The sequence below is a fragment of the Talaromyces atroroseus genome (genome assembly GCF_001907595.1).
Source record: "Talaromyces atroroseus strain IBT 11181 chromosome Unknown scaffold_1, whole genome shotgun sequence".
NCBI classification, from domain to species: domain Eukaryota; kingdom Fungi; phylum Ascomycota; class Eurotiomycetes; order Eurotiales; family Trichocomaceae; genus Talaromyces; species Talaromyces atroroseus.
The window spans coordinates 1868978-1885441 of record NW_017971433.1 but is presented as its reverse complement, the minus strand read 5'-3'; the positions used below and the strand labels follow the sequence as shown (position 1 = coordinate 1885441).

At 47.9% G+C, this 16464-nt stretch overlaps 6 protein-coding genes across 6 annotated transcripts; 4 read left to right on the top strand and 2 right to left on the bottom strand.

The window, feature by feature from the left end:
- Positions 1 to 221: 221 nt before the first annotated feature.
- On the top strand, positions 222 to 2246 carry UA08_01741 (hypothetical protein; the record flags this gene model as incomplete). Its single annotated transcript, XM_020261439.1, has 3 exons — positions 222 to 278; positions 345 to 950; positions 1014 to 2246. 3 exons carry the CDS (start codon positions 222 to 224, stop codon positions 2244 to 2246), a joined length of 1896 nt encoding a protein of 631 aa, XP_020123010.1.
- Positions 2247 to 2755: 509 nt separating this feature from the next.
- UA08_01740 (hypothetical protein) lies at positions 2756 to 4262 on the top strand (the record flags this gene model as incomplete). The annotated part of the gene is made up of 4 exons (XM_020261438.1): positions 2756 to 2846; positions 3011 to 3549; positions 3628 to 3669; positions 3732 to 4262. 4 exons carry the CDS (start codon positions 2756 to 2758, stop codon positions 4260 to 4262), a joined length of 1203 nt encoding a protein of 400 aa, XP_020123011.1.
- Positions 4263 to 5241: 979 nt separating this feature from the next.
- Positions 5242 to 9719, bottom strand: UA08_01739 (hypothetical protein; the record flags this gene model as incomplete). The annotated part of the gene is made up of 5 exons (XM_020261437.1): positions 5242 to 6104; positions 6159 to 6306; positions 6368 to 9332; positions 9415 to 9544; positions 9629 to 9719. The coding sequence occupies 5 exons, from the start codon at positions 9717 to 9719 to the stop codon at positions 5242 to 5244; spliced, it is 4197 nt and encodes a 1398-aa protein (XP_020123443.1).
- Positions 9720 to 10992: 1273 nt separating this feature from the next.
- Positions 10993 to 12705, top strand: UA08_01738 (hypothetical protein; the record flags this gene model as incomplete). Its single annotated transcript, XM_020261435.1, has 3 exons — positions 10993 to 11198; positions 11251 to 11391; positions 11460 to 12705. 3 exons carry the CDS (start codon positions 10993 to 10995, stop codon positions 12703 to 12705), a joined length of 1593 nt encoding a protein of 530 aa, XP_020123442.1.
- Positions 12706 to 12949: 244 nt separating this feature from the next.
- On the bottom strand, positions 12950 to 13769 carry UA08_01737 (Nucleolar protein 16; the record flags this gene model as incomplete). The annotated part of the gene is made up of 2 exons (XM_020261434.1): positions 12950 to 13571; positions 13645 to 13769. The coding sequence occupies 2 exons, from the start codon at positions 13767 to 13769 to the stop codon at positions 12950 to 12952; spliced, it is 747 nt and encodes a 248-aa protein (XP_020123447.1).
- Positions 13770 to 14482: 713 nt separating this feature from the next.
- UA08_01736 (hypothetical protein) lies at positions 14483 to 15439 on the top strand (the record flags this gene model as incomplete). Its single annotated transcript, XM_020261433.1, has 2 exons — positions 14483 to 15363; positions 15424 to 15439. The coding sequence occupies 2 exons, from the start codon at positions 14483 to 14485 to the stop codon at positions 15437 to 15439; spliced, it is 897 nt and encodes a 298-aa protein (XP_020123446.1).
- Positions 15440 to 16464: the final 1025 nt, after the last annotated feature.

Below are 16464 nucleotides of genomic sequence, written 5' to 3'. Positions count from 1 at the left end.
CGTACATTGCAAAATAGAGAGTCGGAGACTCGAAGTCGATGGCTGGTTGGGGTCCGTGCACGAACGGCAAGCTGTCCATTCCGCCGCGTCCCCACCGAAGCTACGTAGCACTTGCAATATTCAACATCTCCAGCGAACTGTAACGCATTGTATTGCCAACCTCTCACTGAGTCCTACCGAATTCTGTTTATTTAGAGGAGGCTACTGTGCGTCCAGGGAGAATGGCGGACGATGAGGAAAGGGCCAAGGCCGAAAAGCTCGCCGCCGCGCGAAAGCGAGTAAGTACTAGTCGAACAACAAGGCGCCATTCAAGTGTTGCTGACCAGCCAATTCGCGAATCCTAGGTGGCCCAGATGCAGAAGCAAAAGGGCAAGAAGAATGCCAAGAAAGCTGCTGCTGAAGAACCCAGCAAGGACGAGACTATAGAGAAACCCTCCAGCGTTGAGCCTGCGGCCGAGACGCCCGACGCAGTAGTCGCAACAGATGAACAACAAGCAAAAGGAGAAGAACAGTCTCCCGCTGAACCTATGCCTGATGCGCCTAGCTCCCCTGGCCCAGAAACTAGTCCTACCGAAGTAAAGGAGCTACCAACCAGAGAAGCGCACGCTCGACAGCCGTCTCTTTCATTGCAGTCGAAAATCCGGTCTTCTTCCTTCCGAAATTCGATCTCCTCAGCAGTGTCTCCAGGGTCCGGAATCAAGTCCCCTCCATTACCTCCATTGGCCCCTGATGATGAACAAATTCACGAGGTGTTTCGGAAACAGGCTGCTAGACTAGAGGATCTCGAGAAGGAGAACAAGAGACTAGAAAAGGAATTTAATAATGCAAATGCACGCAGACAGAAAGCAGAAGATCAGTTGGACGAGCTTAGGGAGTCTAGCGTCGAAGTCATTGAACTGAAAGATCGCTTAGCAAAGGCCGAAGAGCAGGTAGCCGAACTGGAGAGATTGGTGAGTTTGTTCTCCCTATTTATGTCTTGGAGCTGGATGCTAATCCTTTATATCTACTTTAAGAAAGCTGAAATTGCGTCTCTTCAACGACAAAACTCTCTGCTGCAATCAAAAACCCACAAGGCCAGTGCATCTGTTGCTGGTCACTCAGATTCCCCACCGTCCGAGCTTGTGCAACAGTTAGAATCCAAAACTTCGACCATCGAAGCCATGGAGATTGAAATTTCTAACCTGCGCGCTCAGCTATCCTCTGAATCTACTTCAAATGATGCCTATAAAAACCAGATAACCGCACTAGAAGAGAAGCTCTCTCAAAACGAAAGCACCCTTCAAAAGACACAAGGAGAGCTCAATGATGTAAGACAGTCGCTCTCGCGTGCCTCAGAAAAGGCATTGAAAGAGGGTGTCGATAAAACAAGCACGGAGACGTTAATTAAAGGCCTACAACGAGAGATCGAAGAGCTAAAGGATGCGAAATCAAGTGCTGAAAAGAAAGGCGATGCGCTAGACAAGAAATTACAGGCGCTCGCACATCTCCATAAAGAGTCAGAAAGTCGGCATCAATCGCGATTGAAAGATCATGAGAAAGTTGAGAAAGAGGTGGCCCTGTTGAAGAAGAAACTGGCATTAGTCGAAAATGAGAATCTCCGGTTACGAGAAGAGAAGGATCGGGTCAAAAAGCGGGATTCCGAGGTTGAAAATAACGAAGGCTTGGATGAGCTGGAAGATGAGGAACGTTCGAGGCTCGAAAGAAGGGTCCGTGAACTTGAAGGTGAAGTTTTCGACCTACGTCGCGGTGTGTGGAAAGAAAGAAGGAAAGAATTGGGAGCAGGAACGGAAGATGAAAACGATGGAGTCGAGACAGCTCCCAGTCCAGCCGCGGCTTTCGATGAAGTAGACTTGATTGGCGGTGCACCTGGTCACTCACGGCGGCGGAGTCTCATGGCACAGAATCGACAGCAACAGCAACATTCTTCTTTCAGTACAGTGCTATCTAGTGGATTGGCCGCTTTTACGGGGGGTAGTAGCGGCTGGGAGCGACGTGTGCCGACACAGAACCACCCACCAGCCGCCAGAGGCAGTCTGGAACTGCTTGCGGAGGAAGATAATGACGAGTTCGACGAAGAAGCATTTGCTCGAGCGCAGGCAGAAGAAGAGGCGCGCAAACGAGTAGAATGGGCCCGCGAAGTTAAGCGTAAACTGCGCGACTGGAAAGGCTGGCGACTTGATTTGGTCGATAGTCGAGCAGGCGCAGAGGGGGCCGGCGTGGCCATGGGCGAGATATTCGAAGTCTGAACTACCTAGATGTTATGAAGCTATACGAGATATATATACATCATTCCTTTTCAAGCGGTGAAGGCGTTCAGCAATTCAACTTGACGTAGCCTCTTATTACTACTAGGCAGTATTGCCTCATAAGCTGCCCGCATCGGGCGGTGTCATAAAGCCGAGGACCTTTAGCTATGTGCGTCTTTGTTTGTTTATCAACTAGACCGATTGAAAATAGAAATTACTGTAGATATAAAATGAGCCATACACATTGGTTGTTAGGGTTATTAGGGTTAGAAAGCGGACAGCTTCCGCGCGTGTGGATCAGGATAGCTGGCCTCTCCGCTTTCTAGATATCACTTTCATGCCTGTCGCTCCCCCCGCTCCAAAGACGCATCATTGACTGCGCTATATCGAATTATGTGTTCTTAACTGAATACATGCTTCGCTCCTGGTCGCATGATCCTTCGTTAACTGCCCTGCTGTCGACGATTGTCCGGAAGATTAACAGTTACACAGCTTGTTGACCTTTCCCGATGAACGGCTATTCGGATCACAGCCTCGATGAGGATGCCTTTGGGGAGAAGAGAGGTGGCGGATCTGGTTTGAAGACGTTTGATGCCTTTCGTACGTGTTACTTTATTTCGTTTTTCCCTTTCCAACAATCAAAATTGGGGTTACGAAAGCAGTTGTCTTTTCCCTCAACTGTGTTGCAGGGAGAAATAAGAAAGCCAATCACCCACATGAGTGAAAAGAAAAGGCATTGGCTAATATAATAAACTTGTCACCAGCCAAAACTAAACCCAGCTATACAACTGCCTCGCGCCGCGGAGGACAATGGACGGTATTCATCTTCGCGATATGCACATTTCTCTCGATAGCAGAATTATTGAAATGGTATCGTGGCACAGAGATACAACATTTCAGTGTTGAAAAGGGAATATCGCGCGAATTGCAAATGAATATAGATATGGTTGTCAAAATGCCTTGCAATGACGTGCGAGTCAATGTGCAAGATGCGTCCGGCGATCATATCATGGCCGGCCTGTTGCTGATGAAGGATAACACGAATTGGGAACTCTGGAACGAGAAACTGAATCAAATCTCGTCCGGTGTGCATGAATACCAGACTTTGAATGCTGAAGCTACGCGACGACTGTTGGATCAGGAAGAAGATGTGCATGCGCGCCATGTGCTGCAACATACACGCAGAAATCGTCGCAGGAAATTCCCAAAGAGTCCTAAATTGTCCTCGAAACAGCCAATCGACTCGTGCCGTATCTATGGTAGCTTGGAAGGGAACAAAGTGCATGGGGACTTTCATATAACGGTGTGTAGCAACCCCCTTCTTTCTCTTTTGATTTGCTCGATCTGTCATCCGGACGCTAATATATACGTATCTTAAAAGGCTCGAGGACACGGCTATAGCGACGTTGGCCAACATTTAGACGTAAGTGTACATGCAAATGATATGCCAATTACTCAAGGTAAAGAGCTAATGATAAAATACAGCATTCGGTATTCAACTTCACTCATATGATCACCGAGCTGTCCTTTGGACCTCACTACCCGTCACTACTCAACCCCCTCGACAAAACCATAGCCGATACAGAAAGCCATTACTACAAGTACCAGTACTTCCTTAACGTGGTCCCAACCATCTATTCCAGGGGCAACGGCGCCGTTGAGAAATACACCAAAAATCCCGCAATCGCATACTCGAAATCCCGCAACACCATATTCACAAATCAATACTCGGCCACGAGCCATTCATTTCCTCTCCCAGAGGATCCTTTCTACACCCCAGGTATCTTCTTCAAGTACAATATTGAGCCGATTCTGCTCTTTGTCAGCGAGGAGCGAGGCAGTTTTCTGGCCCTGTTGGTGCGCTTGGTGAATGTTGTCTCTGGCGTGATTGTCACTGGTGGCTGGCTCTACCAGCTGAGTAGCTGGGCTGCAGAAGTACTCAGACGCCGGAGACGGGGAGGGTATTCACAGGGTGTTTTGAATGGACGAACACATTCCGCTGAGGATGAGGAATGAAAAAAAAAAAAAAAAAAAAAAAAAAAGGGCGGGGGGGAGGATGGGCTTGATGATTGATTGGAGTTACTTATATATTGGCTTACTGCTTCTTGCAAACTATCCTTGTATCTTCTCTAGCTATCCATTCATAACTTGGTGCGTATTTGTTCAGTATAGTTATGTCTTATATATCATGGCCTGATTTTGCTTGCCTACCGAGGTATTCCTGGAAAATAGATTGTTTATATCTATGATTTCATTACCAGAAGTTAGATAACTTTTCAAAGAATTTGCAATATTCTTGTTAACCTAAATGAATTAGGTACCCATGTGTCAAGTACATATGAACTTGAATGTATTATTCGTATGTATGTGTATGCATGAGTGTATAGATGCAGCGAGCAAAGCTGACAGAAAAAACCAAACAATTAATGAAAAATCAATCGATCAATTGATCGATTGATACATGCACCTAGTATAATTACCCGACCATGCCACATGAATATCGAAACATGCTGTGTACACTTGCAAGCACCGAAAAAACCAAAACATGTCGTAATCATCAATGGCACACATAAGGGGGGAGGGGGGAAAAATAAAAGAACAGAACTATAACAAAAGAAAACATAAACATGACCAGGGGAGTATTTATTTTCACATCAAAAGGGAATAAGGGAAGCAACACACAAAATGTATCGGTGGTTCATGGGGGTATATGATGGTACAGAAATCTTCACTCCTCTCCGCCTCTTTCTCCATGGCCTGACTCCAAGTCGAAAATGGCCATGGTTTGTATAATACCATCAAATTAAATCAACCAATTGTTCCGAAAAACGACAAGCTTCGACCTTCTCTATGCAGTATACTGCTAACGAAATTGAATAGACGATTATTAAATATACTATATTAGTATGAGAAGGGGGCGAATAGCGGGCATCTCTTCTTCCCAGCCTCTGAGTCGACCTCCCTTCTCTCAAAGTTGTAAATGGTACTCGTAAAATCATTTGCCTGCCAAGCTCGTTGCTGCCGCCGCAGCAGCTAGATTTCCACCGGGGTTTCTGCGTGGCAATGACGAGCTGGTGGTATTGTTGTTCAAGGCTCCACTGTTGGAAATGCGCTTGTTTGTAGCAGCCTGAAGACTGTTGACACTCGATATTCGCCTTGAAGAGGGCTTGACAGGAGAGCTGCTCGTGGTCTTGTTGGCTGTCAATCCAGTCTTACTAGGAGGCTCCGGTAGTGGCCTTGCTGCTGGAAGAACACCGTTGGTTGTCAATCGCTTAGAAGAGAGATTGCTGCTGGATAAGTATGCGCGTGGGCGAGTGGTGGGCTTGATTCCTGTAATAAATTCGTGGTTCAAGGCATCATTTGGATTCATTCGTCGTGCAGGATCCCATCTAAGACAACGGCTAACGAAATCCAAGAAAGCCTCGTCGTCACATTTTAATACTTGTCGAAGATCCTTTGAACTTGGCCGTCGCCTGCGACCTTTGGAAGAGACAGTCAATCGAGGTTTGCCCAAGGAGTCGAAAAATAGTTTTCTGCGTGTACTTTTATCGATCAAATGTTTTTCTGGTGGACCAAACACCTCCATAATACAGGCCAGTTGCTCTTGCTCGTTCTCTCCAGGAAATATGGGGTATCCGGTAAACAGTTCGGCAAGAATGCACCCCAAGCTCCACATGTCAATAGCCATTCCATAGGACATGCCCAAGATGACTTCAGGAGAACGGTAGAAACGGCTTTGAATGTATGTGTAGACTTTCTCATTCTCGAAACAACTTGACCCAAAGTCGATGACTTTGATCTCCGACCGCAAGGGGTGCGCAATCAGGACATTCTCCGGCTTTAGATCGCAGTGGATGACTTTTTTCGAATGTAGCAGAACTAAAGTGCTGAGCATTTGTTTGGTAAACTGACGTACGAGCTTCAAGGAGAATCCTTTGAAGCTATGCGCTTTGATAAACTCGTACAAATTCATCCCAAGAAGTTCGGTAGAGATGCAAAGATGTCCTCGGAAGTAAAAACTCTGTGTGAACTTTACAACGCTATACTTTCGATCGGGGTCCTGAAAATCATATATTTAGTAAGACTAGCCTCGAATCACCTTCTACGATCATGTAACTCACCCATTCCTTAAGCTTCTGCAAGATATTGACTTCAACCAAGGCCTGCTGATGGAACCTCTTCTTGTTGCGAATGATCTTCACGGCTACGAGTTGGCCTGTCTTGTGGTCGACACATCGGACAACTTGACCGAAGCTACCCTTTCCAAGAACATCCACCACCTCATACCGGTATGCGAGGTGATCGCCAATGACAATTTGGTAATCGCCCCGGTCATCGTCATAGCCAAAGTTGGCAGACGAAGATTTCAGATCGCCCACATGTTTCTTCGCCTTTTGCGTGCCGCAGAAATAGATGTCTTTGAAATCAATGATTTCACCTCGTTCGAATATATTGAGGGTGGCCATCTTCAGCGCTTGTGCTGGACTAACACGCTCCTTTGCGCTAGCTCTGCGACGTAGCTCATCCAATTCTTTCGCCGCAATTTCGAAGTCTTTCCTCTTGCTCCCAAGCTTGCGCATCTCTTCGTCAGCCGCAGCCTCAGCAGAGTCAACACTGGAGTCTGTAGATCGAGATTTTACTCCAACATTGGATTTAGCGGAGTGTATTATTTTATGCACGGGTGATAGAATTGAAGATGCCGAACGATGGCTACTAGTTGCATCCGTATCCCCAGGCTCAGCTGCCACTGGACTAGGCAAAGTAAATGTGTTATTTTGCTCATTGCTGACGCCCAGCTGCTTCCCGTTCAAACTAGACAAAGAAGACTTGCGGCGGTTGGACAAATAGGAGGATTTCGAGTTTGGACTATTTGTACGGGGAGCAACCGAAGACAACGCGTTCCATGTAGCGGATGCAGGAAGCCGAGGTGGTGGCATGCTATCATATTTAGCTGCGCTGACTTTCGTATCAGACGATAAGATAGGTTTGGATACGCTATGTCTGAGAGTGGAAGGCAATTTGCTCTTCGATGCAACACTACTCCTGTCAGCATCCGGCGTACTTGAGAGGCGACTACCTGCTTCTGTGTTCGATGAAAAAGCCGATGACTGGGTCTGAGGCCGGGGGCCCATCAGTTTCGCGCTTAATTGAGGGTTTGAATACTCTCCACTGAGTTTTTGGCGCATGAAATTGAAATCACTGTTACTTTTAGGCAGCGAGGAGGATATGTACGGAGATATATTCCGGTTTACCGAAGGCATTTCCAACGGTACAACAGCACTGGAGCTGCTTGGAGCTCTATAACCGGAAGAATTCGATGTGCTGACTAGGAAGTGCGAGGTGTTGCTACGTGGGAGCTGCACTCTGTCCCCCTCATCTTCGTCGTTCGTGAAGAAAGAAGCTTTAGAAGCTGTCATCGGGGTGCTCGGTGTCTTGGGAACATTTGTACGAGGCGGCGGTGTAGACGGATGTGGCTGGTTGAGGGCGGCAGAAGAATCTTTCAAAGCGTCAATCTTTGCAGCCATGGGCGTGCTGAGTGGCAACAGATTCAATGGTGGAAGTTTCAGGGGCTGCAAGCTTTTTCGTCCCAAAGCTGCTTGCTTTCCTTTCATGTCAGGGGTCTTAGACCCCATTGTCCAGGGCACAGGAGGAGCAAAGTTTTCTTGGGCAGTTGCAGATAGTCGACTAGACACTGAGCCACGTGTCGAGTCAATGTCTAGTGGCAGACTAGTTTTGCGAAGATTTGTCGGAAACATGAGCTCAGATTCTGTCTTTGGCGATTCATATGCTTTGGGAATAGCCGGCACTGGGGGTACTTCTTCCTCATTTCCGTTGTTCAATGATTCCATGCGTGGTTTCGGCGTAGGAAGCCGCGAAGAGGAAAACGTTTGAGACAACCGTGGTTGCAGGGAGCCACTGGAATTGCGAGCAGAATTGTAGCTTGTATTGGATGACAGTGATATACCTGAGCTATACGACTTGCGACTTGGATCTGGAGTCGTTCGAGATGACGAAGGCGTCACGCTCTTTCTCGGGATCATGGAGGGCGACTGCGAGGATCGCGGTCGTAAGGTCAGTGTCTCGGTTGGCAAAGTCTGAGAAGTGGGAGGTGTGATGGGCACAGGCGGAGCTGGGGGCATCATTGACATGCGCTTCATCCTTCGCGCATCCGTGGGACTAATTGTACGTGCGCCTAGACCAGTGGCATGAGGCATGGTTGACATTCGTTTACTGGCGGATGAAGGCGTATTTGCGTCGCCTGCAGCGCTTTTCATGGGAGTTAGGAGGCCGTTTGTTGAAGAGGATCTGTCACCAGCCGTTGGCATCAAAAAATTATCTTGCGCAAGATAGTCTCTCGGCGGTGGTTGTAGAGATTTTGCCTTGAGAGATCTAGAAGCAGTAACAGACTTGACATCGTCGGCGATTTCAAGGTCATTATTGCTGGCTTTCCGGAGACGATAGCGCAACTCGGGGTTGGTGCTGTCTACGCTGGGCTTGCGCATTGACAAACTAGGCCGTCTCTTTATCATAGAAGTCCCGGAGGTATTCAATGTGAGGGTTCCGGGTCCGACAGATTTCCTTGGGGCCCGAGTTGAGATAGATGCAGACGATGGTGGCGGAACATGGCTTTGACGACGAGCCCTCGAGGAAGGTGCCGGAGGGGGTAGCATTGATGTATTTATTGATGATGTTTGAGAGGGAAAGCGAGTAACATCACTTTGGCGCCGAAAAGAGTTGGACCTCGTCGTTCTCGTCGTGCTAGTTTCCGGCGTTGCCCACTGGTTCGGTCTTGGTAATATCTTCCTATTATCGTATCCAGCACCTCCATGGCCTGGCAAAGGAAAATTATTCAAGCTCGGTTCGTCGAGGATACTGTTGTGAAAGTCGTCGAAATTGATCGGCGCCAAAAAGTCAATGCTATCGGTAGAAGCCTTGTTGTTATGGTTCTTAGACAAATTGCTAGGGTTGGGATTGCCTGAGCTTGTACGAGAATTGGTGCTGCTGATGGATGCATTTCTCATCGAGTCGTTTGTTAAATCAATAGAAGAATGCCCGGAATGTATATTTCCAGGTCCCGTACGAGGCCTATATCCGGAAAAAGTAGTCAAATCAGTTTCACATTATAATACGTGTCATCTGTTAGAAAGGGATCATTACTCCTTTGAACCGAGCGTATTCTGTTCCCGAATTGACTGTCTTCTCCTTCCTATCGCTTGAAGACGCGGATCTGTCACGCTTCTCGGGATCGATGGGGTCCTTTGGCTTTGGGTCGACATTGGCGTGGTATTCGCAATAGTCTTTGTTAGCCCTCGATTATCTAAATCGTTCGCTACGCGATTAGTAACGCTTTTTTTGTTGGGGACATCAATATTGGTTCTCACCTCCCAGGCCTGCATCATCGTTGCGGGAAGAGTCCGAAGCTCTTGAGGAAGTCGTCCTCGCGCGTGCATTCCCATTCACTGAAAAAGCCATCACCTTGGGCTGTATAGCTTAGGTCGGCCAGGGCCAGTCTCCGCTAGGAGGATAGATGCCTTCCCCAGACGCAAAACCACGTATGCCTGTATCTCCTGGCCCCTCGGTGTTCCAGTTCCAATTCGAAACGCAGCGCAACTGCGGCGACATTCACGTAAGCTGTAATCCACGCGCACGTCAAGCGTAAACGTTGGTCAACTATCCGAGACCCCTTTCAATGGCTATCAGTCCATCGCGAGTAAGATGCGAGCTTGTCCCAGGCTCTCAGGTCGCTGCTCGGCGGAGGGCTTTGAAGAAGAGGGGAAATACGAATAGAACCGCTTTCGTAATAAACAACAGTCGAACGCAGCAATTGAAGAGCGTCTTGGCTCTGGAGCTCGCTGGCTCGTTTTCGCCGTCCGTGGGTGGCGGTCGTGGAGAGAAACAGAAAAGAAAGAAAGGGAAAAAAAACACGAACAATGAATCCACTCGACCCAAATGGGAACGTTCAAACAACAACAGGAAAAAGACCGGCTTCTACTTGCACGCACACAAAGCCTCGTGTAGCAGAACAAGAACGGTCGATAAGGAGAGCAGAAGAACAACGGAGGAATGGGATCTCCAGCTAGTGTTAGTATTGCTTTTGGAGGAAGGTGTTGCTGCAGGGGAACGGTAGACCTTGACGGGGAAGGCACGTCTAGTTTTGGGCTACGGCGGACTAGTTGATGTTAGTCGCTTGGTCACTTATCGCCGCTGCCCCTGGACGAGCATCAGCTAATGCCTCGTGATACAGCAGTGATTGTGAATTTGCATGGTAAAGTTAAAAGTGAAAAGATGGCTTCATATTGATCCTCGCTCGCACAGGTCAATAGCTTCGCTGGTCGCCTGGGTAAAGCGCGACGTCGTCGGAAATGCGTCGGTCAATGGATATACACTGTTACACGCGCTTTTATGGTTAGAAAAATCACCCACCAGTTAGGGATGTACAATTATTTTATACAAGAGAGACTATCAGTTACTGCGGAGTATAAGCGTATCCAACCGGCGAAAATGGCAGCGAACTGTTGAATAAATATTTAGCTGGATATGTTGTATCATGGTAAATGTATGAGAGAAACACAACGCGCCTTGCCTATTTGGACCTCGGCCGCCTTGACATGTGAGATCATCTCGCGCCTGCCACAGCCTGCAACTGCCAGCTTCCTGAGCACTCACTGCCTGCGCATTCTTTCCTGTCGCCTACTGTTATTTATGTCTTCGTCGCATTGTCGTCCTTATGTGAGTCACACCCAATATGGATGAATTTACGCCGGACGCTTTTTCCAACCGCGACGAGCCTGTCCCCGTGGTCCGAGCCGGCAAGCAGGACTCAACACAGTCCAAGGCGAAAAGCAACCTGGAAAAAATAAAGGCCAGTCTTCCGATAGCTTCACAAGCTAGCAATGGTGCGGAGGGTGAAGCACAACCCGGGCGGTCCATACAAGACAGGCTTTTTGCAAGGTAGGCCATTTCCTGGAATGCAGAAGCATCGCGACTGAGCCAACATTCGCAGACTCCTCCAGCAGGTCATCCCTACGGAAGAGGAGGGAGAAGATGGAGACCATGGAGCAGACAACACCGACAAGCGCTCGTCGAAGCGACCGCCTTTCAGTCTCCCCCTCATGACCAACAATTTTCGTCGGTTCAATGCCAGGTACGATGGTGTCCATAGATCCCGATATCATAGCGCATAGCTGGCTTTGCTCATGTGTATTCTCTTAGAATCGGCATCGCGTTTGTATTTCAGGCCCGGATGATACGTCTCTTTAGCTGGAGGAAGCCAACTCACACTTGGTCTTTTCTGGCAATCTACTCCTTCATCTGCCTCAATCCATATCTGTTAACCGTACTGCCGCCAGCCCTTATACTACTATACATCATGGTTCCTGCTTTTCTAGCACGTCACCCACCTCCGCCTTCCACTTCCACGCTGGGAACGACTCCTTATTATTCTTACGGCGGACCGGCGTTGGCACCAGCAAAAACCATCAAGCCAGCCAGCGAAACGTCCAAAGACTTTTTCCGAAACATGCGTGATCTGCAAAACTCGATGGCCGATTTCGCAAACTTACATGATGCACTTGTCGCATCCATATCGCCGCTTACAAACTTCTCGGATGAAACGGTATCGTCCACTGTATTTTTACTCTTGACGCTGGTCACGGCGTCTTTGTTCTTAATTGCGCATCTTCTTCCGTGGAGCCTGATTTTCTTCATTGGCGGCAATGCGACTATTCTAGCTTCTCATCCGGCGGTACAGAGCTTTTTAAGCCATGATGCTCAAACATCGGACCAGCAGAATGGTCACAACTCAATCCCTAAAAGTGGCACATCTTCCAAATCAAGTTCGCCGCTAAGCCAAGTTCTCGGCCCTCTAGCAAATATTTCTCTTGATTCTGCCCCAGAGGAGCGCGAAGTTGAGATTTTTGAGCTACAGCACCGTTCTATATCGTCCTTTTCTGCATCTTCTGAGTGGGAGACAATATTATTCTCACCCATCCCGTACGATCCATTGTCACCATCTCGCATTGCTGGGGATCGCCCGCGGGGGTGTCGGTTCTTCGAAGATGTACAAGCGCCGTCGGGCTGGGACTGGAAAGGAAAGAAATGGGAACTAGATCTCGAGTGCCGAGAATGGGTGGTGGAGCGCATGATCACTGGCGTTGGATTTGAAGTTCCGGGCAATGGTACCTTAGGGAACAATGGCGACGAGCAAATAGGGGGTTGGGTATGGGACCTGCCACAAGTAGAGACCGAGGGTTCCGTAAATGATGACGATTTCAGCGCGGTGGCTTATGGTGATCTACCGGAATTGAATACCGACAAAGGGAAAGTCAAGGGAAAGGAAGATCAAGGCCGTGACTGGGATGAAACCATGCAAGGCCAGAGAGCCGGTGCATGGCGACGGCGGCGATGGGTCCGCGTTGTGCACCGCGTTGGTGTATCAGGGATGGGAAAAGAATTATAGCCATGACCAAGGAAGCCATATTTGCTGCTTCTGCATGATGTTATATAGATACCAGTTTATTTCTTACGGGACTATAAATTAGACACGAACCAAAAGAAAAAATTGCCATTGAAATCCTGATTTGGTCAGAGAAAAAGGAAAATGAAATAGACCTCTGATGATACAAAACGCCAATTTCGCCTAGTAGGGAATGCCGCACGAGAAATGATATATATCCAAGATGAAGGGAGATAACCACCACCACCTATGCCGATTTTCTTTCCTTCCAGACCCGAACTCTTTTCCGAATATCACCCTCAGTTTGCTGCATGGGATTGAGTTTCTTATCACGAACCATAGCCATAATATTATCTCCATGACGAGCGACCAACTTCTCTATCCATTCTTCCTCTCTTTTGCTTTGCTGTCTAGGTCGGCGCTTCTTCACAGCTTCCTCTTCCTGCAAAGCACGCAACTCCAACTGGCGCACAAAGTCCGAGGAAGATGATGGCTCCGTTGTATGTTTTTGCCTTTTGTGCAGACATATAACACCATTTTCAATATCGTTAATCGGGTCAGAAAGAGGATTAGAGCGTTTGACTTTGCGACCAGCCACTTCAATCTCATCGCCGTCTTCGTCGTGATTCGTGATAACACGCAAGATCCTGCCCGTTTCTGGATCGCGTTCTACGCTGACTTCCTCGGTTTCGACCTCGGTGGTACTCTCGGGGTGGTTTTTGCTGACAATGTGTAAGGAGTCGGACAGTAGTTTGTCTGCTGTGGCGGCGTCAACGCCTTTGGGCCTTTCGACGCCTCCGGTAGGAGCATTCAGTCGAGTCGTCAGGCCTAGGCGGCGATAATTCTGTATTAATGTCTCGTCCTTGTTCCTACAGACCAGAAATGTGATTAGTACATTCTATTTTATTCAGTATTTTAGGAAGGGAAGGGGCGAAAACATACCAGTTGTCTGCGATCAGAGTATTTCCAAGGTCGATTTTCTTATGACCATTGCGCACCATCTTGCGCTTCTTGGTGAGCTTTGGCACCTTTGTGCGATTCTTTCTTTTCTGTAATTCACGACCCATTCTGCAATTGTTGATGTCCGTAGACAGAGGACAGAAGTTTCGTGATCTAGAGCTATACTCGGCGTTGCAGTTGAATGGAATTTTTTGGGAAAATCTGCTTTATCTTATCGGGCGGCGGTGTTTGCATCGAGGGCTGGTGGTGCTTGGCGTGTTTGCACTTCGCCTTTCATAGTTTACTAGCGGGCGCTGGCTGACGCTGAGTAACAGCGCGCGCACACAGCTAATTCAGTCGAGGATCGAATACAATGGCTGCTCAAAAGCTCATTGCATCATGGCGGACCTACATGGTGCTTGTTGTCACTGTTTTTCTTCTATCTTCTCTTGCTTCTGCGGGTTTGACAGCCCCGGTTGCTAGCCTTGGTGCGGCTCAAATCGAAGAAGAGTTGCAGGTAAGGGAAGGGCATGTCTAACTAATTGCACGGTTGTTTCTAATGATTACAATCAGAATTGCGCTTTGGTTCAAGCTTTGAATGAACATAAATTGGCGACTCGGCCAGGAACCGCGAGCTGGACATCGCGAGTGTTCGCTATACTCTTCCCAGGGAATCCTGCTGTCAACGCGTTGTTGGCAACGCTGTACATCTCCGGGCCACCGAGTGAGTTTGAGCTTATTGGTAAATAGTGGCAGTATCAAAGGTAACTAATTTTATTTTTTGAAAGATTTCTTGCTTGCATTATGTCCCCCCAACATCGATCCGTCATCCCTGTCCATTATGGTGGCCTTTGCAGTGGGGGGTTTACTCGGTGATACTCTATTTCACTTGTTGCCTGAGATCTTCTTGGGAGAAGACTCGCCGGAACACGCCCGATTCGTGCTCGTGGACAACAACAAGAACCTTCTACTTGGCCTTGGAATCATGGTGGGATTTTTCACTTTCGTAGCCATGGACAAGTCACTGCGTATCGCAACTGGGGGAGAGGGGGGCCATGACCATGGGCATTCCCATGATACCCAAGACTCAGCCGTAACAACAGGGTCTACTTCCGAGAAACGCAGTAAAAATGGCGAAGTTAAAAAGCGGAAAACCAAGATCAATGCCACTCAAAAGCAGGAGGAGCACGAGGAAAAGAAGGAAGATATCAACCCAAGTGCAAAGCTAGGAGGATACTTGAATCTCATTGCCGATTTCACTCATAACATTACAGATGGACTGGCGCTCTCTTCGTCGTTTTATGCTTCGCCGACCATTGGCGCTACAACCACGGTAGCCGTTTTCTTCCATGAGATCCCCCACGAGGTTGGGGACTTTGCTCTTTTGATACAATCTGGTTTCTCCAAGAGAAAGGCTATGGGGGCACAATTCGTCACTGCCATTGGCGCTTTCCTCGGGACCTTTATCGGCATCGCTGTGCAGGAATTTGGTGGCAATGCCACCGAGTCAACCACATCGGCGCAAGCTGCTAGCGGACTTCTGGGAACTGGGCTTAGCTGGGGTGACATGTTGCTTCCATTCACCGCGGGGACGTTTCTCTATGTTGGCACCGTGGCAGTTATCCCAGAGCTGCTTGAGACGGGTAAAGAAAAAGGCGTAGAGGTTCGAAAGACATTATCACAGTTTCTGGCAGTCGCTGCTGGTGCGGGAATTATGCTTTGGTACGTTGTGTCTCAAGTGCTGTGTTTTTTGACTGATTTGCTAACGTACTTTCATTCTAGGATCTCTTGGTCTTGAACCACGGTCGATCAATAGACAAACAGAATATGTATAGATATATATTTATGGGTGGGTGTGTTTTGTTAAACACAATTTTGTGATAATGATATGTAACAGTGATCATAAAACTGAATAGCACTAGAACAGTAGAACCCCAATATCCTTTCTCCTAGATCCTGATATCAAAGGTTTCTCCTCGTGATGATGCGTACAAATTCACGGTACAACAAACAGACTATGTATGAAGCACTTTGATGATACCGCACATGCAGCAGATAGCGTGCGATTGAACTTTACATGTACGCAGTTACTCCTCGCATGGTTTAGTCACACATCGAACTTCCGGAGTGTGTTCTGAATATCCCGGCCGAAACATTTACGTGCAAGCAAGGGATATTTCTGTTCATGGCCCGGAGGACGGAGCACGGAATTGGAACAGCCCCTACTTCGAATATATGCCGAAAGTGCCGGAGTGCATACGTACACGCTCCCGTTATATGGAATACGGACTGCTAGAATGCGTTCTCCGAAGCGAGCACATGGTTGATTGGCACGTGTCTTGCGTGTGGAATTGGTCGATTTAATAGGCATACAGTATGTAGACAGGTCTCGTATCTAGATATATGCGTGTATATGTGATGCGAACTGCACTTCTTGTACTCCGTATATCACAGACAACGTTGAATAGCTAAGTATAGGCAACGACTTCTAGAGCCCTAAATCTGAGTCTATGAATCTAGCCTGCTCGTTGAGATCCAACATTTTAATCTGGCCTAACTATCCTACCAGTCTCTTTGTCCTATGTTCCGGATACAAACAAGACTACGAGGCAAGGTAGTCCGTCCACAATTCTCTCGTCTCTTTCTCCTGCATTCGGAAGTAGCACATAGGCGCAGGCGAGCTGCGCTCCTCCAAGTGCATGCATATTGAAAAAATCAGCGCTTATCTCGGACTCGGTGTTTTGAGGTTGGCGAAGGTCGAGGAATATATTTGTTTCATTAAAAATTTCAAATTTCGTTGTATCCACTGTCCGTCCATCCATG